The following is a 21,689-nucleotide window of genomic DNA, read 5'->3' on the forward strand; positions in this document are numbered from 1 at the left end:
ACATTCAAAAGGAATAACAGCCAAACAACTCTGTAGTCAAACTTTAGCTGTTATAATAATCTAAGTGTGTATGGCAACCATAGTTCTGAAAAATCCCATTTTAAGAAAGTGACACCCCCCCATTTTCCCCAATTCCACATTTTATTGGAGTTGTTAGGAGTTAACGTCATTACCATTCTTACATCCAGAGGTATGCGGTATTTGTGTGGGACATTTTCTTGGTGGTGTTAGGGATTGACCTCATATAACTCAGAGTTATGCATTATCAAAATTTCCATTTGTATGGAAGGTGCCACGTCCCTTTTATATATCGAAATTATTTTTAGCCTATGACCATCTCTGGAAGGTTTTTAGTAGGTTGTGCTAATTTGGTTGTGATCGGTAGATCCGTTCAAGACGCAACTCGATCTATATCTACATACATAATTTGAGTTTTATATATATAGATCATAAATAAAAAATCGTTAAACCTATCGTAACGAAATTCGGCAACGAAGTTGCCTTTGCTATAAGGAATGCTTTGAAGAAAATTTAAAGAAATCTATTAAGGACCACGCCCACTTTTATATAACAGATTTTTAGAGAGGTCGCGGACGAATAAGATAAGCTATATCTTTGCTAAAAAGAGCTTTATATAAATGGCATTTCATTCCCCAAGTGGATTTATAACAATAAATAGGAAAAACTTCAAATTTAACAAGTAAGGAAGGGCAAGTTCTAGTGTAACTGAACATTACATACTCAGCTGAGATCTTTGGAGACAAAATAAAGGAAAATCACCATGTAGAAAATTTAACCTAGAATGCGTGTGTATGACATTGTTATCAAATGGAAGGTATTAAAGAGTATTTTAAAAGGGAGCGGGCCATAGTTCTACAGGTGGACGCCATTTCGGAATATCGCCATAAATGTGGACCACGGGTGACTCTAGAATGTGTTTGTACGATATGGGAATCAAATGAAAGGTGTTAATGAGTATTTTAAAAGGGAGTGGGACTTCGTTCTATAGGTGGACGCCTTTTCGAGATATCGCCATAAAAGTGGACCAGGGGCGACTCTAGAATGCGTTTGTACGATATGGTTATCAAATGGAAGTTGTTAATGGGTATTTTGATTTCGCCCTGCAGATCTTTTGCGTTTTCTTCTACTTAATATGGTAGGTGTCACACCCATTTTACAAAGTGTTTTCTAAAGTTATATTTTGCGTCAATAAACCAATCCAAGTGCCATGTTTAATCCATTTTTTCGTATTTGGTATAGAATTATGGAATTTTTTCATTTTCCGAAATTTTCGATATAGAAAAGGTGGACGTGGTCATAGTCGGATTTCGGTGATTTTTACTACCCTGATAAAGTGAGTTCAGATAAGCGCGTGAACTAAGTTTAGTAAAGACAGACGGTCGACTGTGTATAAAAACTGGGCTGCAACCGATTTCGTCCGTTTTCACAGAAAACAATTATCGTCAAAAAATCTATGCCCCTAACAAATTTCACAAGGATTGGTAAATTTTTGTTCGACTTATGGCATTAAAAGTATTCTAGACAAATTAAATGAAAAAGGGCGGATCACGCCCATTTTGATGTTTTCTCTTATTTTTGTGTTTTGTTGCACCATATCATTACTGGAGTTGAATGTTGACATTATTTACTTATATACTGTAAAGATATTAAAGTTTTTGTTAAAATTGGACTTTAAAAATTTTTTTTTTTAAAAGTGGGCGTGTTATTCATCCGATTTTGCAAATTTTTATTTAACAAATATAATGTAATAGTAGTAATGGTCCTGCCAAATTTCATCATGATATCTTCAACGACTGCCAAGTTACAGCTTGCAAAACTTTTAAATTACCTTCTTTTAAAAGTGGGCGGCGCCACGCCCGTTGTCCAAAATTTTAATAATTTTCTATTCTTCGTCATAAGGTCAACCAACCCACCAAATTTCATCGTTTTTTCGTCTTTGGTAAAGAATTATGGCATTTTTTCGGTTTTTCGAAATTTTCGATATCGAAAAGGTAGGCGTGGTTGCAGTCCGATTTCGTTCATTTTAAATAGCGATCTGAGATGAGTGCTCAGGAACCTACATACCAAAATTCATCAAGATAACTTAAAATTTCCTAAAATTATCCTGTTAACGCACAGGCGGACGGGCGGACGGACATGGCTCAATCAAATTTCTTTTCGATACTGATGATTTTGATATATGGAAGTCTTTATCTATCTCGATTCCTTTATAGCTGTAAAACCAACCGTTATCCAATCAAAGTTAATATACTCTGTGTGCAAATCACGTTGAGTATAAAAAAATGGGCGTGACACCGCCCCTTTTATGACTATTAAATTTTCTATGTTTCCGGAGCCATAACTCGAAGAAAAATTAGTTCAGTATAGAACCATATGAATATGTATTATTGCGCAGCCTTTTAACACTGTTAAGCACACAAAACAAACAACAACAGCATTTCAAGTGTACAATTGCGTATGTAGCTATCGGTTTCACGCGATCTTAGATTTATTTACTTGTTTATTTATTTATTTATTTATGTGTGATTTATCTCCCCCTCTCTCTCTTTTGTTATTTTGGATTGTAAACCCTATCCTATACTATAGAGTCCTTCTTTGGTAGACAGACAGACACAAAAGAATCTACCTCAAAAAATTAATTAAGGCAACGTAGAAAATCTAGACTCATGACGGGTATTCTGACTGGGCACTTCCTTATGGCGTCTCATTCCTTTAATTTAGGCTTGGTTAGTGATAAAAAATGTAGCAAGTGCGGGCTGTAGGAGGAAACGATACAGTACGTTTTGCGCTCGTGCCTTGCAGTTGCATGGCTAAGAATCCAGCTGTTAGGTATGATACAGCTGACTGATCTAGAAGCAGCAAGTGACATAGGTGCAAGAAAGGTTCTAGTATTTGCCAAGAGTATGGAGTTACTTAATTACATAGGACCTGGATTTTTGTTGTGTTAAATTTTTTTTTGTCAAAGGAATTTACACCTGACGTAAAAAAAATACTTGTGTTGGCTAGTTTGTTTTATTTAATGGAGTATGTTATAGATTTTTTCCGTAGCATTAACCACAAAAAAAAAAAGATTTCAAAAAAAAAAAAAAAAAAAAAAAAAATATTCCGCAAAGAAAACCCAGAAACAGCATTAATTGCTTTTATATTTAAATTCAGCAGAGGGTTCATGTTTTAATTATTTTATTCCTAAATATAAAATGTACATAATTAAGTCACCACAATCGTTAATTAATAAAAAGGTAAAAGTGTGTAACCAAATACAAAAGAAACTTTAACACTACACAGTATAAAAAAATGTGTTTTTTCTGTCCCTATGTCCTTTTGAATGCTTAAACCTTTAAAACTACGCAACGGATTTTGATACGGTTTTCTTTAGTAGATAGAGTGATTGAAGCGGAAGGCTTGTGTGTATAATAACGTCCATTAAATAGTGTTATTTTTGAAGTATCTAATGTTATGTATATATATAAAAGAAAGTGGTGTTAGTTACACTATTTAAAACTCAAGAGCGGATGAACCGATTTGGCTGAAAGTTAGTGGAGAAATAGTAAAGAACCAGTACACGGACATAGGATACTTTTTATCTCGTTCTTGCTAGGGTCTTGAGATCAAAACGTGGACCTGTGTAATCCTGGGATGTATTTGTACAATACGAATATCAAATGGAAGCTAATTTTGAGTACTTTGATATAGAGTATTTTTCGTACCCCTGGGTGATTAGGGTCTCGAGATATAGGCTAAAACGTTGAACCAGGTACCCCTAGAATGTGATTATAGAATATGGATAACAAACTAAAGCTGTTTATGAGTGCTTAAGTACCGGGTAATTTTCTATGCTAGGGTCTCGAGATATAGGCCAAAAGTGGATCAGGGTAACACTAGGAGGTGTTTTTACATTATGATTATAAAATTGAAGCTATTGATGTTTGCTTTAGTACAGAGTAATTTTTATACCGCTGGGTGACTAGGGTCTCGAGATACAAGCCAAATGTGGACCCGGATACCCTTAGAATGTGTGTGTAATATGGATATCAAATGAAAACCGTTGCTGAGAGCTTTAAAATAATTTTCATTGTGATATTCGATTTAGACGCATCAACCTGGCAAAACTGATAAATATGCATGCGAAGCCGAAATAAAGACATTCTTTAATAATACCCACATACCTATTTATATACGTCCTATTCGATTTGCCTGAAATTTGGTATACAAAATTGCCTATATTAGTATTTACGGTCCTTTTTTCCGGGAAGTAGACCAGAGACGGACTGGGACTAGGATTAGGACTAAGACTGGGACTGAGACTCGGAGTGGACTGGGACTCGGAATGGAACTGGAAAAAAATATATACCACCCTCTGGGACTGGCAATAAGGAATGAAGAAGAATGAAGAAGAGAAGAGGGAAGTAGAAGGAGAATGAGAAATAGATAGAGTTAGACGTAGATAGAGATAGATGAAGCGATAAAGACGGAGCGAGGAGTGGATAAAAGGACTAAGAAAAATTGAATAGGGAGAAGGCAGAGTAAGACGGAAAAAGCTTTATAAAATGGTTGCAGATTGACCAAATTTAGAGCAGAACAACGTCCGACGGGTCTGCTAGTTTGATATATTAACAAGTAAGGAAGGCTAAGTTCGGGTGTAACCGAACATTACATACACAGTTGAGAGCTATGGAGACAAAATGAGGAAAATCACCATGTAGGAAAATGAATCTAGGGTAACCCTGGAGTGTGGTTGTATGACATGTGTATCAAATGGAAGGTATTAAAGAGTATTTTAAGAGAGAGTAGGCCATAGTTCTATGGATGGACGCCATTTAGGGATATCGCCATAAAGGTGGACCAGGCCTGACTCTAGAATTTGTTTGTACGATATGGGAATCAAATGAAAGGTGTTACTGAGCATTTTAAGAGGGAGCGGGCCTTAGGTCCATCGGTGGACGCCTTTTCGAGATGTCGCCATTAGGGTGGGCCAGGAGTGACTCTAGCCCTTTCAGGACCGTAAGAAAACTACAAGTAAATTTTATTGTACGTCTGTTTTATTTAGTTGATTTGAAACCAAAATACATAAAAAACAATTCGACTTTTAAATTAATTTCACGGTTTTTTTGTAATTTCTTGGGAAAAATATTTCCCTATGGAAAATATATAGATTTTGGAAATAAATCATTTATGGAAATCTGCAAAGCAGTTTCTTTTGCTAGTATAACAGAGGTGAACGTTGCACATTACACATATGTTATGCGTCCTATTTTCAATACGCTTCTTAGCGCAATTTACACACCTCTTCATGTTATTTACTTTTTGCATATTGTGCATTGGTAAACTTCGCTTCACACCGAGTTGACTCTTCGGTTTATTCACTGCGGACGGCCTGGATCTTTGCCTACATGAAAATTCATTTATAAGGTTTCGAGCAATATTTTGACGAAATTCTATACTGCTCAAGAGGGGTCCCTCTACAAGTTTCTTCCAATGTAACTTTTTATACACCAAATATGAGATGTTCATAGCAATATCAATTATATCGAAAAAAATGCGTAAGTAGTATTTTATCTTTGCTTTGCAATCAATTTCCTAGCAGACTTTTCGCAGAATATATTTATGCTACCGAAATCATTGTCACTTTCTCGAAAGATACTCAGCGCATATGAGTCCTTTATCCATCTGAAAACAAGAGCTTCTTCATCAGAGGTATGGACGGGATTCTCATCCGATTTGCCTTCTTGAACTTCCTGGACTAAACTTGTTATTTCTACCATACCTACACCATTTTCCATATCCTGAGCAAGATATTCTTGAGCTTCTTCTCGTAGTTCATCTTCACCATCACTATTGTCAGCTATGATTAATTGTAAAATCTCATCTTCTTTCAGATGAAACTCTCTGCATCTTTTTCCAGCCATTTTGTCTGTAGTCAATTCGAAAAGCATGAATAAATGAGTTAATCGCAACATAAAATAATAATAAAAATAGTACCTTAAAATTTCCATTGTGGTCCACAGGGAAACATGTTTTCCTTATAATAATTCCTTATTTTTAGATACTTTTTCCCATTTAATTACATAAAATCGATCATTGTTTAGTCTCTTACTTACCATTCAACAAATAAAAATCTCTTAAAAACAATTTGAAACACGAAATTCTAAATAAGTTAAATAAATATGAACACACTTCACTCCTCGAAAGTTTGCAGACTTTACTTACACTTTTAATAAAGAATATTTGAAAATACTGTCAATCTTCTTAACTTGATTATTGGGACTCCCCTTTTTATGTTTAAACACACTCGCTTGAACAGAGTTACCATATAAGAAAATATAAAAATTCCCTAATTTATTCATGGGAAATATATTTCCCATAGTCCTGAAAGAGTTAGAGTATGTTTGTACGATATGGGTATCAAATGAAAGGTGTTAATGAGTGTTTTAAGAAGGAGTGGGCAATAGGTCTATAGGTGGACGCCTTTTCGAGATATCGCCATAAAGGTGGACCAAGGGTGACTCTAGAATGTTTGTACGATATGGGTATCAAAAAAGGTGTTACTGAGCATTTTAAGAGGGAGTGGACATTAGGTCTATAGGTGGACGCCTTTTTGAGATATCGCCATTTCGGCGGGCCAGGGCTGACTCTAGAATGTTTGTACGATATGGGTAAATAACGAAAGGTGTTACTGAGCATTTTAAGAGGGAGTGGACATTAGGTCTATAGGTGGACGCCTTTTTGAGATATCGCCATTTAGGCGGGCCAGGGCTGACTCTAGAATGTTTGTACGATATGGGTAAATAACGAAAGGTGTTACTGAGCATTTTAATAGGGAGTGGGAATTAGGTCTACAGGTGGACGCCTTTTCGAGATATCGCCATTAGGGTGGGCCAGGGTGACTTTAGAATGTGTTTGTACGATATGGGTATCAAATGAAAGGTGGTAATGAGTATTTTAAAAGGGAGTAATCCTTAGTTCTATATGTGGACGCCTTTTCGAGATATCGCCATAAAGGTGGACCAAGCGTGACTCTAGAATGTTTGTACGATATGGGTATCAAATGAAAGGTGGTAATGAGTATTTTAAAAGGGAGCGGGCATTAGGGCTATAGGTGGACGCCTTTTCGAGATATCGCCATTAGGGTGGGCCAGGGGTGACTCTAGAATGTGTTTGTACGATATGGGTATCAAATGAAAGGTGGTAATGAGTATTTTAAAAGGGAGTAATCCTGAGTTCTATATGTGGACGCCTTTTCGAGATATCGCCATAAAGGTGGACCAAGGGTGACTCTAGAATGTTTGTACGATATGGGTATCAAAAAAGGTGTTACTGAGCATTTTAAGAGGGAGTGGGCATTAGGTCTATAGGTGGACGCCTTTTTGAGATATCGCCATTTCGGCGGGCCAGGGGTGACTCTAGAATGTTTGTGCGATATGGGTAAATAACGAAAGGTGTTACTGAGCATTTTAATAGGGAGTGGGCATTAGGTCTACAGGTGGACGCCTTTTCGAGATATCGCCATTAGGGTGGGCCAGGGTGACTTTAGAATGTGTTTGTACGATATGGGTATCAAATGAAAGGTGGTAATGAGTATTTTAAAAGGGAGTAATCCTTAGTTCTATATGTGGACGCCTTTTCGAGATATCGCCATAAAGGTGGACCAAGCGTGACTCTAGAATGTTTGTACGATATGGGTATCAAATGAAAGGTGGTAATGAGTATTTTAAAAGGGAGCGGGCATTAGGGCTATAGGTGGACGCCTTTTCGAGATATCGCCATTAGGGTGGGCCAGGGTGACTTTAGAATGTGTTTGTACGATATGGGTATCAAATGAAAGGTGGTAATGAGTATTTTAAAAGGGAGTAATCCTTAGTTCTATATGTGGACGCCTTTTCGAGATATCGCCATAAAGGTGGACCAAGCGTGACTCTATAATGTTTGTACGATATGGGTATCAAATGAAAGGTGGTAATGAGTATTTTAAAAGGGAGCGGGCATTAGGGCTATAGGTGGACGCCTTTTCGAGATATCGCCATTAGGGTGGGCCAGGGGTGACTCTAGAATGTGTTTGTACGATATGGGTATCAAATGAAAGGTGGTAATGAGTATTTTAAAAGGGAGTAATCCTTAGTTCTATATGTGGACGCCTTTTCGAGATATCGCCATAAAGGTGTAGCAAGGGTGACTCTAGAATGTTTGTACGATATGGGTATCAAAAAAGGTGTTACTGAGCATTTTAAGAGGGAGTGGGCATTAGGTCTATAGGTGGACGCCTTGTTGAGATATCGCCATTTCGGCGGGCCAGGGTGACTCTAGAATGTTTGTACGATATGGGTAAATAACGAAAGGTGTTACTGAGCATTTTAATAGGGAGTGGGCATTAGGTCTACAGGTGGACGCCTTTTCGAGATATCGCCATTAGGGTGGGCCAGGGTGACTTTAGAATGTGTTTGTACGATATGGGTATCAAATGAAAGGTGGTAATGAGTATTTAAAAAGGGAGTAATCCTTAGTTCTATAGGTGGACGCCTTTTCGAGATATCGCCACAAAGGTGGACCAAGGGTGACTCTAGAATGTTTGCACGATATGGGTATCAAAAAAGGTGTTACTGAGCATTTTAAGAGGGAGTGGGCATTAGGTCTATAGGTGGACGCCTTTTTGAGATATCGCCATTTCGGCGGGCAATTTAAAGAAATCTATTAAGGACCACGCCCACTTTTATATAACAGATTTTTAGAGAGGTCGCGGACGAATAAGATAAGCTATATCTTTGCTAAAAAGAGCTTTATATAAATGGCATTTCATTCCCCAAGTGGATTTATAACAATAAATAGGAAAAACTTCAAATTTAACAAGTAAGGAAGGGAAAGTTCTGGTGTAACTGAACATTACATACTCAGCTGAGATCTTTGGAGACAAAATAAAGGAAAATCACCATGTAGAAAATTTAACATAGAATGCGTGTGTATGACATTGTTTTCAAATGGAAGGTATTAAAGAGTATTTTAAAAGGGAGCGGGCCATAGTTCTACAGGTGGACGCCATTTCGGAATATCGCCATAAATGTGGACCACGGTTGACTCTAGAATGTGTTTGTACGATATGGGAATCAAATGAAAGGTGTTAATGAGTATTTTAAAAGGGAGTGGGACTTCGTTCTATAGGTGGACGCCTTTTCGAGATATCGCCATAAAAGTGGACCAGGGGCGACTCTAGAATGCGTTTGTATGATATGGGTATCAAATGGAAGTTGTTAATGGGTATTTTGATTTCGCCCTGCAGATCTTTTGCATTTTCTTCTACTTAATATGGTAGGTGTCACACCCATTTTACAAAGTGTTTTCTAAAGTTATATTTTGCGTCAATAAACCAATCCAAGTGCCATGTTTAATCCACTTTTTCGTATTTGGTATAGAATTATGGCATTTTTTATTTTCCGAAATTTTCGATATAGAAAAGGTGGACGTGGTCAAAGTCGGATTTTGGTGATTTTTACTACCCTGATACAGATTTTTAGAAAGGTCGCGGACGAATAAGATAAGCTATATCTTTGCTAAAAAAGAGCTTTATATAAATGGCATTTCATTCCCTAAGTGGATTTATAACAATAAATAGGAAAAACTTCAAATTTAACAAGTAAGGAAGGGCAAGTTCTGGTGTAACTGAACATTACATACTCAGCTGAGATCTTTGGAGACAAAATAAAGGAAAATCACCATGTAGAAAATTTAACCTAGAATGCGTGTGTATGACATTGTTATCAAATGGAAGGTATTAAAGAGTATTTTAAAAGGGAGCGGGCCATAGTTCTACAGGTGGACGCCATTTCGGAATATCGCCATAAATGTGGACCACGGGTGACTCTAGAATGTGTTTGTACGATATGGGAATCAAATGAAAGGTGTTAATGAGTATTTTAAAAGGGAGTGGGACTTCGTTCTATAGGTGGACGCCTTTTCGAGATATCGCCATAAAAGTGGACCAGGGGCGACTCTAGAATGCGTTTGTATGATATGGGTATCAAATGGAAGTTGTTAATGGGTATTTTGATTTCGCCCTGCAGATCTTTTGCATTTTCTTCTACTTAATATGGTAGGTGTCACACCCATTTTACAAAGTGTTTTCTAAAGTTATATTTTGCGTCAATAAACCAATCCAAGTGCCATGTTTAATCCATTTTTTCGTATTTGGTATAGAATTATGGAATTTTTTCATTTTCCGAAATTTTCGATATAGAAAAGGTGGACGTGGTCATAGTCGGATTTCGGTGATTTTTACTACCCTGATAAAGTGAGTTCAGATAAGCGCGTGAACTAAGTTTAGTAAAGACAGACGGTCGACTGTGTATAAAAACTGGGCTGCAACCGATTTCGTCCGTTTGCACAGAAAACAATTATCGTCAAAAAATCTATGCCCCTAACAAATTTCACAAGGATTGGTAAATTTTTGTTCGACTTATGGCATTAAAAGTATTCTAGACAAATTAAATGAAAAAGGGCGGATCACGCCCATTTTGATGTTTTCTCTTATTTTTGTGTTTTGTTGCACCATATCATTACTGGAGTTGAATGTTGACATTATTTACTTATATACTGTAAAGATATTAAAGTTTTTGTTAAAATTGGACTTTAAAAATTTTTTTTTTTAAAAGTGGGCGTGTTATTCATCAGATTTTGCAAATTTTTATTTAACAAATATAATGTAATAGTAGTAATGGTCCTGCCAAATTTCATCATGATATCTTCAACGACTGCCAAGTTACAGCTTGCAAAACTTTTAAATTACCTTCTTTTAAAAGTGGGCGGCGCCACGCCCGTTGTCCAAAATTTTAATAATTTTCTATTCTTCGTCATAAGGTCAACCAACCCACCAAATTTCATCGTTTTTTTCGTCTTTGGTAAAGAATTATGGCATTTTTTCGGTTTTTCGAAATTTTCGATATCGAAAAGGTAGGCGTGGTTGCAGTCCGATTTCGTTCATTTTAAATAGCGATCTGAGATGAGTGCTCAGGAACCTACATACCAAAATTCATCAAGATAACTTAAAATTTCCTAAAATTATCCTGTTAACGCACAGGCGGACGGGCGGACGGACATGGCTCAATCAAATTTCTTTTCGATACTGATGATTTTGACATGGAAGTCTTTATCTATCTCGATTCCTTTATAGCTGTACAACCAACCGTTATCCAATCAAAGTTAATATACTCTGTGTGCAAATCACGTTGAGTATAAAAAAATGGGCGTGACACCGCCCCTTTTATGACTATTAAATTTTCTATGTTTCCGGAGCCATAACTCGAAGAAAAATTAGTTCAGTATAGAACCATATGAATATGTATTATTGCGCAGCCTTTTAACACTGTTAAGCACACAAAACAAACAACAACAGCATTTCAAGTGTACAATTGCGTATGTAGCTATCGGTTTCACGCGATCTTAGACTTACTTACTTGTTTATTTATTTACTTATTTACGTGTGATTTATCTCCCCCTCTCTCCCTTTTGTTATTTTGGATTGTAAACCCTATCCTATACTATAGAGTCCTTCTTTGGTAGACAGACAGACACAAAAGAATCTACCTCAAAAAATTAATTAAGGCAACGTAGAAAATCTAGACTCATGACGGGTATTCTGACTGGGCACTTATGGCGTCTCATTCCTTTAATTTAAGTTTGGTCAGTGATAGCAAGTGTAGCAAGTGCGGGCTGTAGGAGAAAACGATCCAGCACGTTTTGCGCTCGTGCCCTGCGGTTGCAAGGCTATGAGTCCAGCTGTTAGGTATGATACAGCTGACTGATCTAGAAGCAGCAAGTGACATAGGTGCAAGGAAGGTTCTAGTATTTGCCAAGAGTACGGAGTTATTTAATTACATAGGACCTGGTTTTTTGTTGTGTTAAATTTTTTTTTGTCAAAGGAATTTACACCTGGCGTAAAAAAACATATTTGTGTTGCTTACGCTAGTTTATTTTATTTAATGGAATATGTTATAATAGATCTTTTCCGCAGCATTAACCACAAAAAAAAAAAATTAAAAAAAAAATATTCCACAAAGAAAACCCAGAAACAGCACTAATTGCTTTTATATTTAAATTCAGCCGAGGATTCATCCTTTAATTATTTTATTCCTAAATATAAAATGTACATAATTAAGTCAACACAATCGTTAATTGATAAAAAGGTAAAAGTGTGTAACCAAATACTAAAGAAGCTTTATCACTACATAGTATAAAACAAAGTCGCTTTTTCTGTCCCTATTGCCTTTTGAATGCTTAAAGCTTTAAAACTACGCAACGGATTTTGCTGCGGTTTTCTATAATAGATAGAGTGATTGAAGCGGAAGGCTTGTATGTATAATAACATCCATTAAATAGTGTTATTTTTGAAGTTTCTAATGTTATGTGTCTATATAAAACTCAAGAGCGGATGAACCGATTTGGCTGAAAGTTAGTGGAGAGGTAGTAACCATTAGGCAGACATAGTATACTTTTTATCTCGGGTCTTGAGATCAAAACGTGGACCTGTGCAATCCTGGGATGTGTTTGTACAATATGAATATCAAACGGAAGCTAATTTTGAGTACTTTGATATAGGGTATTTTTCGTACCCCTGGGTGATTAGGGTCTCGAGAAATAGGCGAAAACGTGGAACCAGGTACCCATACAATGTGATTATAGAATATGGATAACAAATAAAAGCTGTTTATGAGTGCTTTAGTACCGGGTAATTTTCTATACTAGGGTCTCGAGATATAGGCCAAACGTGGATCAAGGTAACACTAGGATGTGTTTTTACATTATGGGTATCAAATTGAAGCTATTGATGTTTGCTTTAGTACAGAGTAATTTTTATACCGCTGGGTGACTAGGGTCACGAGATACAAGCCAGATGTGGACCCGTATACCCCTAGAATGTGTGCGTAATATGGATATCAAATGAAAACCGTTGCTAAGAGCTTTAAAGTAATTTTCATTGTGATATACGATTTAGTCGCATCAACATGGCAAAACTGATAAATATGCATGCGAAGCCGAAATAAAGACATTAATTAATAATATCCACATACCTATTTATATACGTCCTATTCGATTTGGCTGAAATTTGGTACATAAATTGGCTTATATTAGTATTTACGGTCCTTTTTTCCGGGAAGTAGACCAGAGACGTGCTGGGACTGGGGTTAGGACTAAGACTGGGACTGAGACTCGGAGTGGACTGGGACTTGGAACAGGATTGGAAAAAAATATATACCACCCTCTGGGACTGGCAATAAGGGATGAAGAATGAGAAGAACTTGAGAGAAGAGAAAAGAGGGAAGTAGAAGGAAAATGAGAAAGAGATAGAGTGAGACGTAGATAGAGATAGATGAAGCGAAAAAGGCGGAGCGAGGAGTGAATAAAAGGATTAAGAAAAAGTGGATAGGAGGGAGGGCAGAGTAAGATAGAAAAAGCTTTATAAAATGGTTGCAGATTGACCAAATTTAGAGCAGAACAACGTCTGACGGGTGTGCTAGTTTGATATATTAAAAAATTTGTGGGGCGAGTTAATACAAATGTGGCTCATTAATTGGCGACTTATCCTTTAATTTTTTTACCCGTTCAAAAATTATGAGCAGAATAATAATGTCATGAATTGATATCGTTGCAAGTTTCAAGGAATTATCGATAAATCTGCGCCAGCTCTTTTTGTTCGAAGCACTGAACTTTCAAATTAATACACTCAAATTTTCTTAATATAAAATGTGATTTTTTTACCGCAGTACTCTGGTAGTAGAATTTCAAAATGTTTTCAGTTATAACTAGTTAAAATCAAACTGAATCAATCCAAGACTGCACTATTTAAATGCTCTCAGTTGCCCCGTTCGTTTATTTTCCTAGAGTCTAGACCCTTCATGAATAGCTTCTCGATTAGTTACTTAATAACTTCTCTCATATCTCTGCATCTCATATTCACTGTTGTTTTGTATATATGTGTGAGAAATATTATTTACGCTCTCTGTTACTGTAAAACAGTGGTTACCAAAATTGAAAAGGTAGCTGTGTTAGTAAGACTAAAATCATTATGGTGGTAGTGGTTTAGCTGTTGATAAAAATGGAACGAGGTAGGACGTATGTACATGTCTGTTAGCACACAAATAATCATGAGTAAATATGTTATACAAATACTACTTTATAGCTTGAGTCTAACAAACAAATTTAAACAAAGTAAACAAGTACCGGAACTGGTACCAAAATCAAACTGGGCGGTGGAGCTAAAGCTTATATTTCAGAATTGAAAAGGAAATCGAAATTGAGAAAAAAAAAAACTTGAACTGGTACTGTGCCAAAACATAATGAATTGAGAAAAATCAGTTAAGTCGGAACTGAGACCAAAACCAGACCAAAACCCAAACATAAAGAAAAAATGGAATTTTGGAAAACCAAACTGCAATCTAATTTTGGCCCTAATTATACCTTTCACGAACATGAAATGGTATACTAACTTTGGTCCGATATTTGTAACGTAGAGAAATATAGAAGATAGACTCACCATTAAGTATACTGAATTGATCAGGGCGACGAACTGAACATGTCCGTTTGTCCGTCCCTCCGTCTATCCGTCCGTCTGTATGTTTGAACGCAAACTAGTCCCTCAAATTTTGAGATATCTCAATGAAATTTGTCACAATGATGTATTTTTGTATTATATTAGACAATTGTCGGATCCGGTAGGATCGCACAACTAAAACATATATCTCCCATACAACCGATCGTTCAGATAAGACCATTTTGGTCATTCCTGCCGCAATTTAGAAAGTATAAACATGAAATTCGGCGATATATATTCTAATATATCATAGAAGATATCCTGAAAAAATCTCTTTGACAGGAGCTATATATAGTTATATCCCATACAACCGATCGATCAGATGGAAAGATTTTTGGCAATTTCTTCCTTAATTTCCAATATAAAAACGTTAAACTTGGTGATATTTTTTCTAATATATCATAGCAGATTTCCTGTAAAAATCATTTCGATCGGAGCTATATAAAATATATATCCCATACAACCGATCGTTCAGATAGAAAGATTTTTAGCCATTTCTCTCGTAGTTTCCAATATAAAAACGTTAAACTTGGTGATATTTATTCTAATATATCATAGAAGATTTCCTGAAAAAATCACTTTGATCGGAGCTGTACGTATATAGTATATACCTATCCTATAAAACCGATCGTTCAGATAGAAAGATTTTTGGCCATTTCTCCCTTAGTTTCCAATATAAAAAACGTCAAACTTGGTGATAAATATTCTAATATATCATAGAAGATTTCCTGTAAAAATCACTTCCTTCGGAGCTATATGTATATAGTATATACCTATCCCATACAACCGATCGTTCAGATAGAAAGATTTTTGACCATTTCTCCCTTAGTTTCCAATATAAAAACGTGAAACTTGTTGATAAATTTTCTAATATATCATAGAAGATTTCTTGTAAAAATCACTTTGATCGGAGCTATATGTATATAGTATATACCTATCCCATACAACCGATCGTTCAGATAGAAAGATTTTTGACCATTTCTCCCTTAGTTTCCAATATAAAAACGTCAAACTTGGTGATAAATATTCTAATATATCATAGAAGATTTCCTGTAAAAATCACTTCGATCGGAGCTATATATAATATATATACCATACAACCGATCGTTCTGATAAGGGGGTTTTTTGCCACTTTTTATTTTATATTTATCTTAAAAATCGTTTAGGTATGTACATCTGTTCACTATATATTTCTTATCTTATACATCCGATTATTTGGAGATTACGAACGGGATAAGATTATTGTTCACCCCCATTCATGAAAGGTATGAAGACTTCGGCACAGACGAAGACAGTCCCGTCCTTACTTGTTTCGCATTAAGACCGAACTGCTACATACCTTTTTGTTTGGAGTTCTTTGAGTTTTCATTTGCTTGGGTTTTATGTATTTATGTTTCGGAATCTTTGAGCATAATGAGCATAATTCCCAACAATTTTTGGAAATTTGATAAATTTACAATTTTCCACGTGTATCAAGGACCAGTGACAATGCAATAATATGATGGTGGAGTGTCAAAAGATCACCGGGCATTAGGTTAGTTGACCTTAAGACCACTTTTAATGGCCATAAGGTTAATTTAAACTTTTCTGGTGGGATGAGATAAGGTCAACGGAATTAAGGCCAGTTAAACTTATTATCAACCTTTACCTTATGACCAAAGGTAAAATATTTAAAAATTTGTTTAATCAATTCTTTTTACTAATAAAAATACATGTTTGCTTTACTTTCTATGAAGTTTGAGTTATATATTCGAATAGCAGCAACAATTTGGTATATAAATACAGTCTTGTTTTGATAAAGTGACGTTCTGCTCTAGTGAATATATATTGAACAACGAAAACAGTGCAAAAGTTAATATCGATTTGATAGATTTTTTCAATAGAAATTCATATCATGATTTTTTTTCCCAAGTTAAAAATAATAAAAAAAATATATATATACTTATAAGCTATGAATAGATCATGCAACAATTAATGAAAATTTGTTCACTATATCCAGACATAAATGTAGAAAAAAAATCCAGTTTTTATTAATACGACTTAAGTTTGCTTTAAAATTTTGCCACAGACAATTATGCTGCCGCTAAATTTGTTTAAATATTTACATCAAACTAAGAGCAAATAGGAGAACATCAAACATTTTTTTTGTGTTAAAACAAACCCAATTTACACCCACTCTATCCACACCGGTCACTTTGCAGACCAAAAATGCTGTGCCTCCCAACTGGACGGTCGTATTGTGCGCCATCTGTTGGAGTAAAATAAACATCGTCATTAAATAAATTGCATTTGAATGTAGAAATTGGAGGAAGAAAAAAGTTAAATGAGAACTTTTATTTTTAAACTTTAAATAAAATTATAGCAAACAAAGCTTTTGGCAACTTACCTCACTATCCTCGAACATGGGACTGTCACTCGTATCCAGATTGTTATCCAATTTTGTATCTGGACTTATACCGCCTCGCATCCATAACTTTTTCCAGTCGGTGTCGGTGAGTATTGATTTTTGTTCTAAAAAAAAAAAAGAAAATAGAGAATTGAATCTTCAAATGTAGATTTAAGTAAAAAAAAAAATTATAGAAAAAAATTTTTTTTTACAAAAAAACAAGAACAAATATTTATGAGCATTTACTGCAGTAATGCAATTGTCTTTGCGGAAAAAGTCTAGCAAAGCGCTTAAAATAACTGTAATGTGAGGAAACGTTATCAAAAATAGCTTGTTGTACTTCGCTTAGTTATTAATTAATCAAATGTGACGCAGTGTGCGTACGACAACTGCTATTTCTGGGTATGAGCGAACTCGTTTAATAATATACAGCAGCGAACAGAAAAATAACAGTGACAATTTTTATTAAATTTCATCAGTTCATTTATTTTTTTTTATTTTGTACATTTTAAAAGAAGGGATCTGTGAATTTTGTTACCAAAAGTTTATAAACCAAACTCAAACACGTTTTCGAAAACAAATTTTAATTCGAAAATTTTATTTAGAGTTTTCTGAATTTTTTGCTCAGTTTGCAGTTTTGTAGCCCAATCAAATGTACTCTAACAAAGTACAAGTTATAGGCCCCTCAAAGCCAGTACGGATTTTTCGCAATTTTTTTTTTTGCGAAGTTTGTTTTGTAGATATTTTCTACCATACGAGAAGGCGCATGACTTTATAATTTTATATAAGAAAGTCTGATACACCCTACAAAAAGAAAAAAGGATTGTAAAAAATCTATGCGAATCCACGAGAGACATATGACGTGTACTAAAGGAGACTAACTAATTGGGCTACAAAACTGTGTGCTCAAAAAAAAAAAAAAGAAAAAAAGTCAGAGAACTCCAAATAATAATTTGAAATTTTTGTAAGATTTTCTCGAAATTTTCATAAAATATCTTAAAAAAAAACAGGAATAAATTAGAAAAAAATTTCACTGATCTTTTTCTGTTCACTGCTGTAAATTTTAATCAAATTGACCAGGCATAAATTGAAACATGAAACAGCAAATATTCTACATTGGAAATCAAATAAAAATAATAAGAAAATATTTTTGTGTGTCATTTTGTTGTCGTATGAGTAATGGAAATTTGTAAATGTTACTGTAATAACGATGGATTATTTTTGTATTAATAATAATAAGCCACTTCAATTAGATTAATATTCGATAAATTAAAGAACCACGCACGTTATTAGAATGGGAAATTTAATTAAGCGTTTGTGTCAAGGCCAAAGTAAATTCAGTACAGGGCGGTGTTATCCCATCAGCTGATTGCTTCTTCTTCATAATTTCAAAGCAACGCCTTGGTACCACAAGATGTCAGTTAACCAAAATTAATTCTAATTTTCTTTTGACCTGAAAATTTTCTGCACGACGAATTGAGTTAAATTTGCTTTGCCAACATCTTGTATTGATTCGCCTTGATTACTGATTTCGATTAGCTAACATCTTGTTGTGTCAAGGCTTTGCTTGGAAATTGTGAAATAGGTGTAAACAGCTCATGAAATAACACCAACTTGCACTGCATTCGCCTTGATTTTTGTAGAAACATCTCTTTGAAGGACTGATGTAGTCGAGTATATTTATTTATACATTTATACAAATAAACATTTTAATTAGTAATGAATATAAATTTCAAACGTTAATTCTCAAATCCATCTCCATTGACCCTTTATGACGTTTTCATACTAAGAACAAAATTTTGTTATTGAATTTGTGCTGCTTCTCAAATTTGAAAAAATTTGGTATTCTCAAACGTAGTCGAAATTGAATTAAAGACTAATATTTTTTAGATTTTTTCTTACAACTTTTTGCTCAAACTGTATTTTTTGACTTCTGTTAAGGAAATTAATTGGAAAATTTCATATTCTCATACCCATTCCAAACTTGGTTGGAACGAAATGGAATCGAAACCCTTTCTCAAACGTGTGCTGAAGTTGAAAATCATCATTGAGGAAGAGTTTGAGAAAAAGTCTAAAAAACATATGATAAAAGTTTTGCCGAACTTTTAAGATCTTATTCTTTCTTTGTTTGTTTTGTTTTTTTGAAAAGTCAAATATCTGTGAATGTAATAATCAATTCTTGGCAGATGGATGCATAACACCGATATTTCTACAGAGCTCCTATTTGAAAAAGTGTGTGTGGTACCTCCTCATAAAATTTTAACTTTCATCGCTCCACCCCAGGAGAGAGGGTGGTTCTTAGCGCTCTTGTCTGCTCCTTTTACTATTCTTCGCCTCTACCTTTGTCCATTGCCCTGCGAAAATCGCGAGTACTCCATGCATGCATGTATGGAGTACTCGCTATAAACCAACCGAGTGCTCCAAAATTAACCACAATCCATAGAAAAAATATGGTCCAATTAACATTGCGATGTCCTAGGACCGGACCATATACTACAGCCCCGCATTACATTACAGTAATCCATGGAGTACCCACAGTCCAATAAACATCGTCTAGTGATTACAATCGTTAAAAACGAGCAATGATCGGCTTACAATATGTTCGTGTAGAAACATGAGTTGGTCCATTGCTGCATTACAGTATAGTAAAATGGTAAGTACTCCAGTGGACCACATGACCCAAAGATTTTTGCAGGGTGTTCTCTCTTTTAACCCCAAAGCAAAAATCAATCTTTTTACCAAATTTTATGCACATCACATCACAGATGACATTAACATAAGAATTAAATATCTGTGAACTTATGCGTTCATCATTTATGCCCACATTTTATAATATTATTTTTGTTTGCTTGTGTATATGTCTGGACCCCACTAAAACGACTATACCGATTTTAACAAATTTTTTTTGTATTGGTTCAAGTGAGTTTGAGAATGCAATTTGCAATTTTGTCAGTTTTCTTCCCGGGAAGTGAACCACACCTATAGAATTTTATATATGATGACATTTTCTTGAAACATATTGCAATACAGCTTTTTACCTAGGTTAAAACTTTGGGGACACTTCTTCTGGGTAGTACACACCTTTTCCAAGAAAACTTATTTTTAATGCGACTTGTTTGAAATTCGATAGAGTTAGGAAGCAGGCCTTTTTGAAAAAAAAGTTTTGATAGAGATATTAGGATGGAGGTGAAAAGGAAAATCGAGAGAAAAAGGGCGTAGCTCCGCGACAGAGAGACGCAGAGGTAAAGGGACAGTATTGGGGAATGACAGATGTAGAAGAGGGGGTGGCAAGGTTGAGAGATTGGGATGGGAATAAAGGAAAAAAGAGAAGAACAAATGAAGAAGAAGGCTGATAAAGGCAGATCTTAAGGGGGTGGGAAATTAAGTGAACAAAATTATGAGGTGGGTTTTGTCTAAGGCTGGGGTAACGCTCAGTCAATTCAGAGTCGAGTAAAGGTCCCACAAATCCCTACTGAATAAAAACACAATATTTATGTGTTACGAACACACGCAAAAACGGCTGGAGGTGTTAGGAGGACAGCATCTTTCCGTTCCAAGATGGTATAGGAAGGAGGAGAGCGGCGGCTGGCGGCCGTCGTAGCAGAGGCGAGATCGGTAGGGCGGTTGAACCGTGATGGGGTAACATGCGGATTAGTACGGCGGGATCAGTGGCGGACGGATTGGTACGGCGGTATGGAATCAGCGGCGGCTGAACGACGGTAGGGTAGCGGACGCCCAACGGTAGGCGTAGCAGCAGCGGGATCAGCAGGGTGGTAGGATATCGGACGGCCAACGGGCGTCGTAGCTCCGGCGACTGAACGGCGGTGGTATAGCGGACGGCGAACGGGCATCATAGCAGAAGCGGGATGGAAGCGGCGGCGGCACGAGATGGTCGACGACAGCAGCAGCGGCGGGCTAGGGATCGCGTATCAGGGCGAAGGCGGAGAGGGACGTTTGCTGGTAACGGTATTGACCTGTACGGTGGCGGGTTTTTCCGGTAGGAAAGGTCGGCGGTATCGGGCGGATCGTTCGTCGGCGGGATCAGTGATCGGCGGGATCGGTGATCGGCGGGATCGGTGATCGGCGGGATCGGTGATGGGCGGGATCGGTGATGGGCCGGATCGGTGATCGACGGGATCGGATGGGCGGGAGACCAGCAAGAGACTGCGAGCACTCTGGTTATTACTGGTTTCACTACTGGACACCCACGCCTCCCTACTTGCACGCTAGGTAGAAGGTGCGAAGACACTACTCGCGTTGTCCAGCCCTGGTGGAGGGTGACCCGCGCCATGACAGTGCTCAGGCGTAAGTGAAATGAAGAAGTTCCGGGGGGCTATGTTATTGTAACGCTACGTTATAAAATGAAAGATATGAATACAATATTTTATTTGCTACCAAACCTCGATGCACTGCGGCTTTTACTTAGATCTATTGCGCTTGACTTGTTTGGCAATTACTGCGCGTGGGGACGTTAAATGTATTTCAATACTTCTGCAGGTCCTATACTCCGTACCTCGAGAAAACTAAGAATCACGCCACCTAGATGGGAAAGTCTGTGCCTTGCCAGTGCGATGCATTCACGGATACTGTGAGCAAGCATTTCATTCTGCAACTCAGAAAAGCGACAGATTTGTGTATCGGATAGATTAAATTTGGTTAGGTGATATCAAAAATTAAAGTGGTTCTCTCTGCTAAATTTACTAGTCTGAC

At 36.4% G+C, this 21,689-nt stretch overlaps 1 protein-coding gene across 7 annotated transcripts in view; it reads right to left on the reverse strand.

The window, feature by feature from the left end:
- The window catches only part of dpr12 (defective proboscis extension response 12), a 725,043-nt gene that overhangs the window by 259,677 nt on the left and 443,677 nt on the right, over positions 1 to 21,689 (reverse strand). For 5 of the 7 annotated variants that reach the window (XM_067775740.1, XM_067775739.1, XM_067775742.1 and 2 more), the window contains 2 exons: positions 16,980 to 17,104; positions 16,755 to 16,841 (listed from right to left, as the gene is read on the reverse strand). In XM_067775740.1, coding sequence (XP_067631841.1) covers positions 16,755 to 16,841; positions 16,980 to 17,104 — 212 coding nt within the window. The remainder of the gene's footprint in view (positions 1 to 16,754; positions 16,842 to 16,979; positions 17,105 to 21,689) is intronic. The other 2 variants (XM_067775745.1, XM_067775744.1) reach the window with 2 other exon arrangements.

This window comes from Eurosta solidaginis, chromosome 3, assembly GCF_040869045.1.
Source record: "Eurosta solidaginis isolate ZX-2024a chromosome 3, ASM4086904v1, whole genome shotgun sequence".
Lineage (NCBI taxonomy): Eukaryota > Metazoa > Arthropoda > Insecta > Diptera > Tephritidae > Eurosta > Eurosta solidaginis.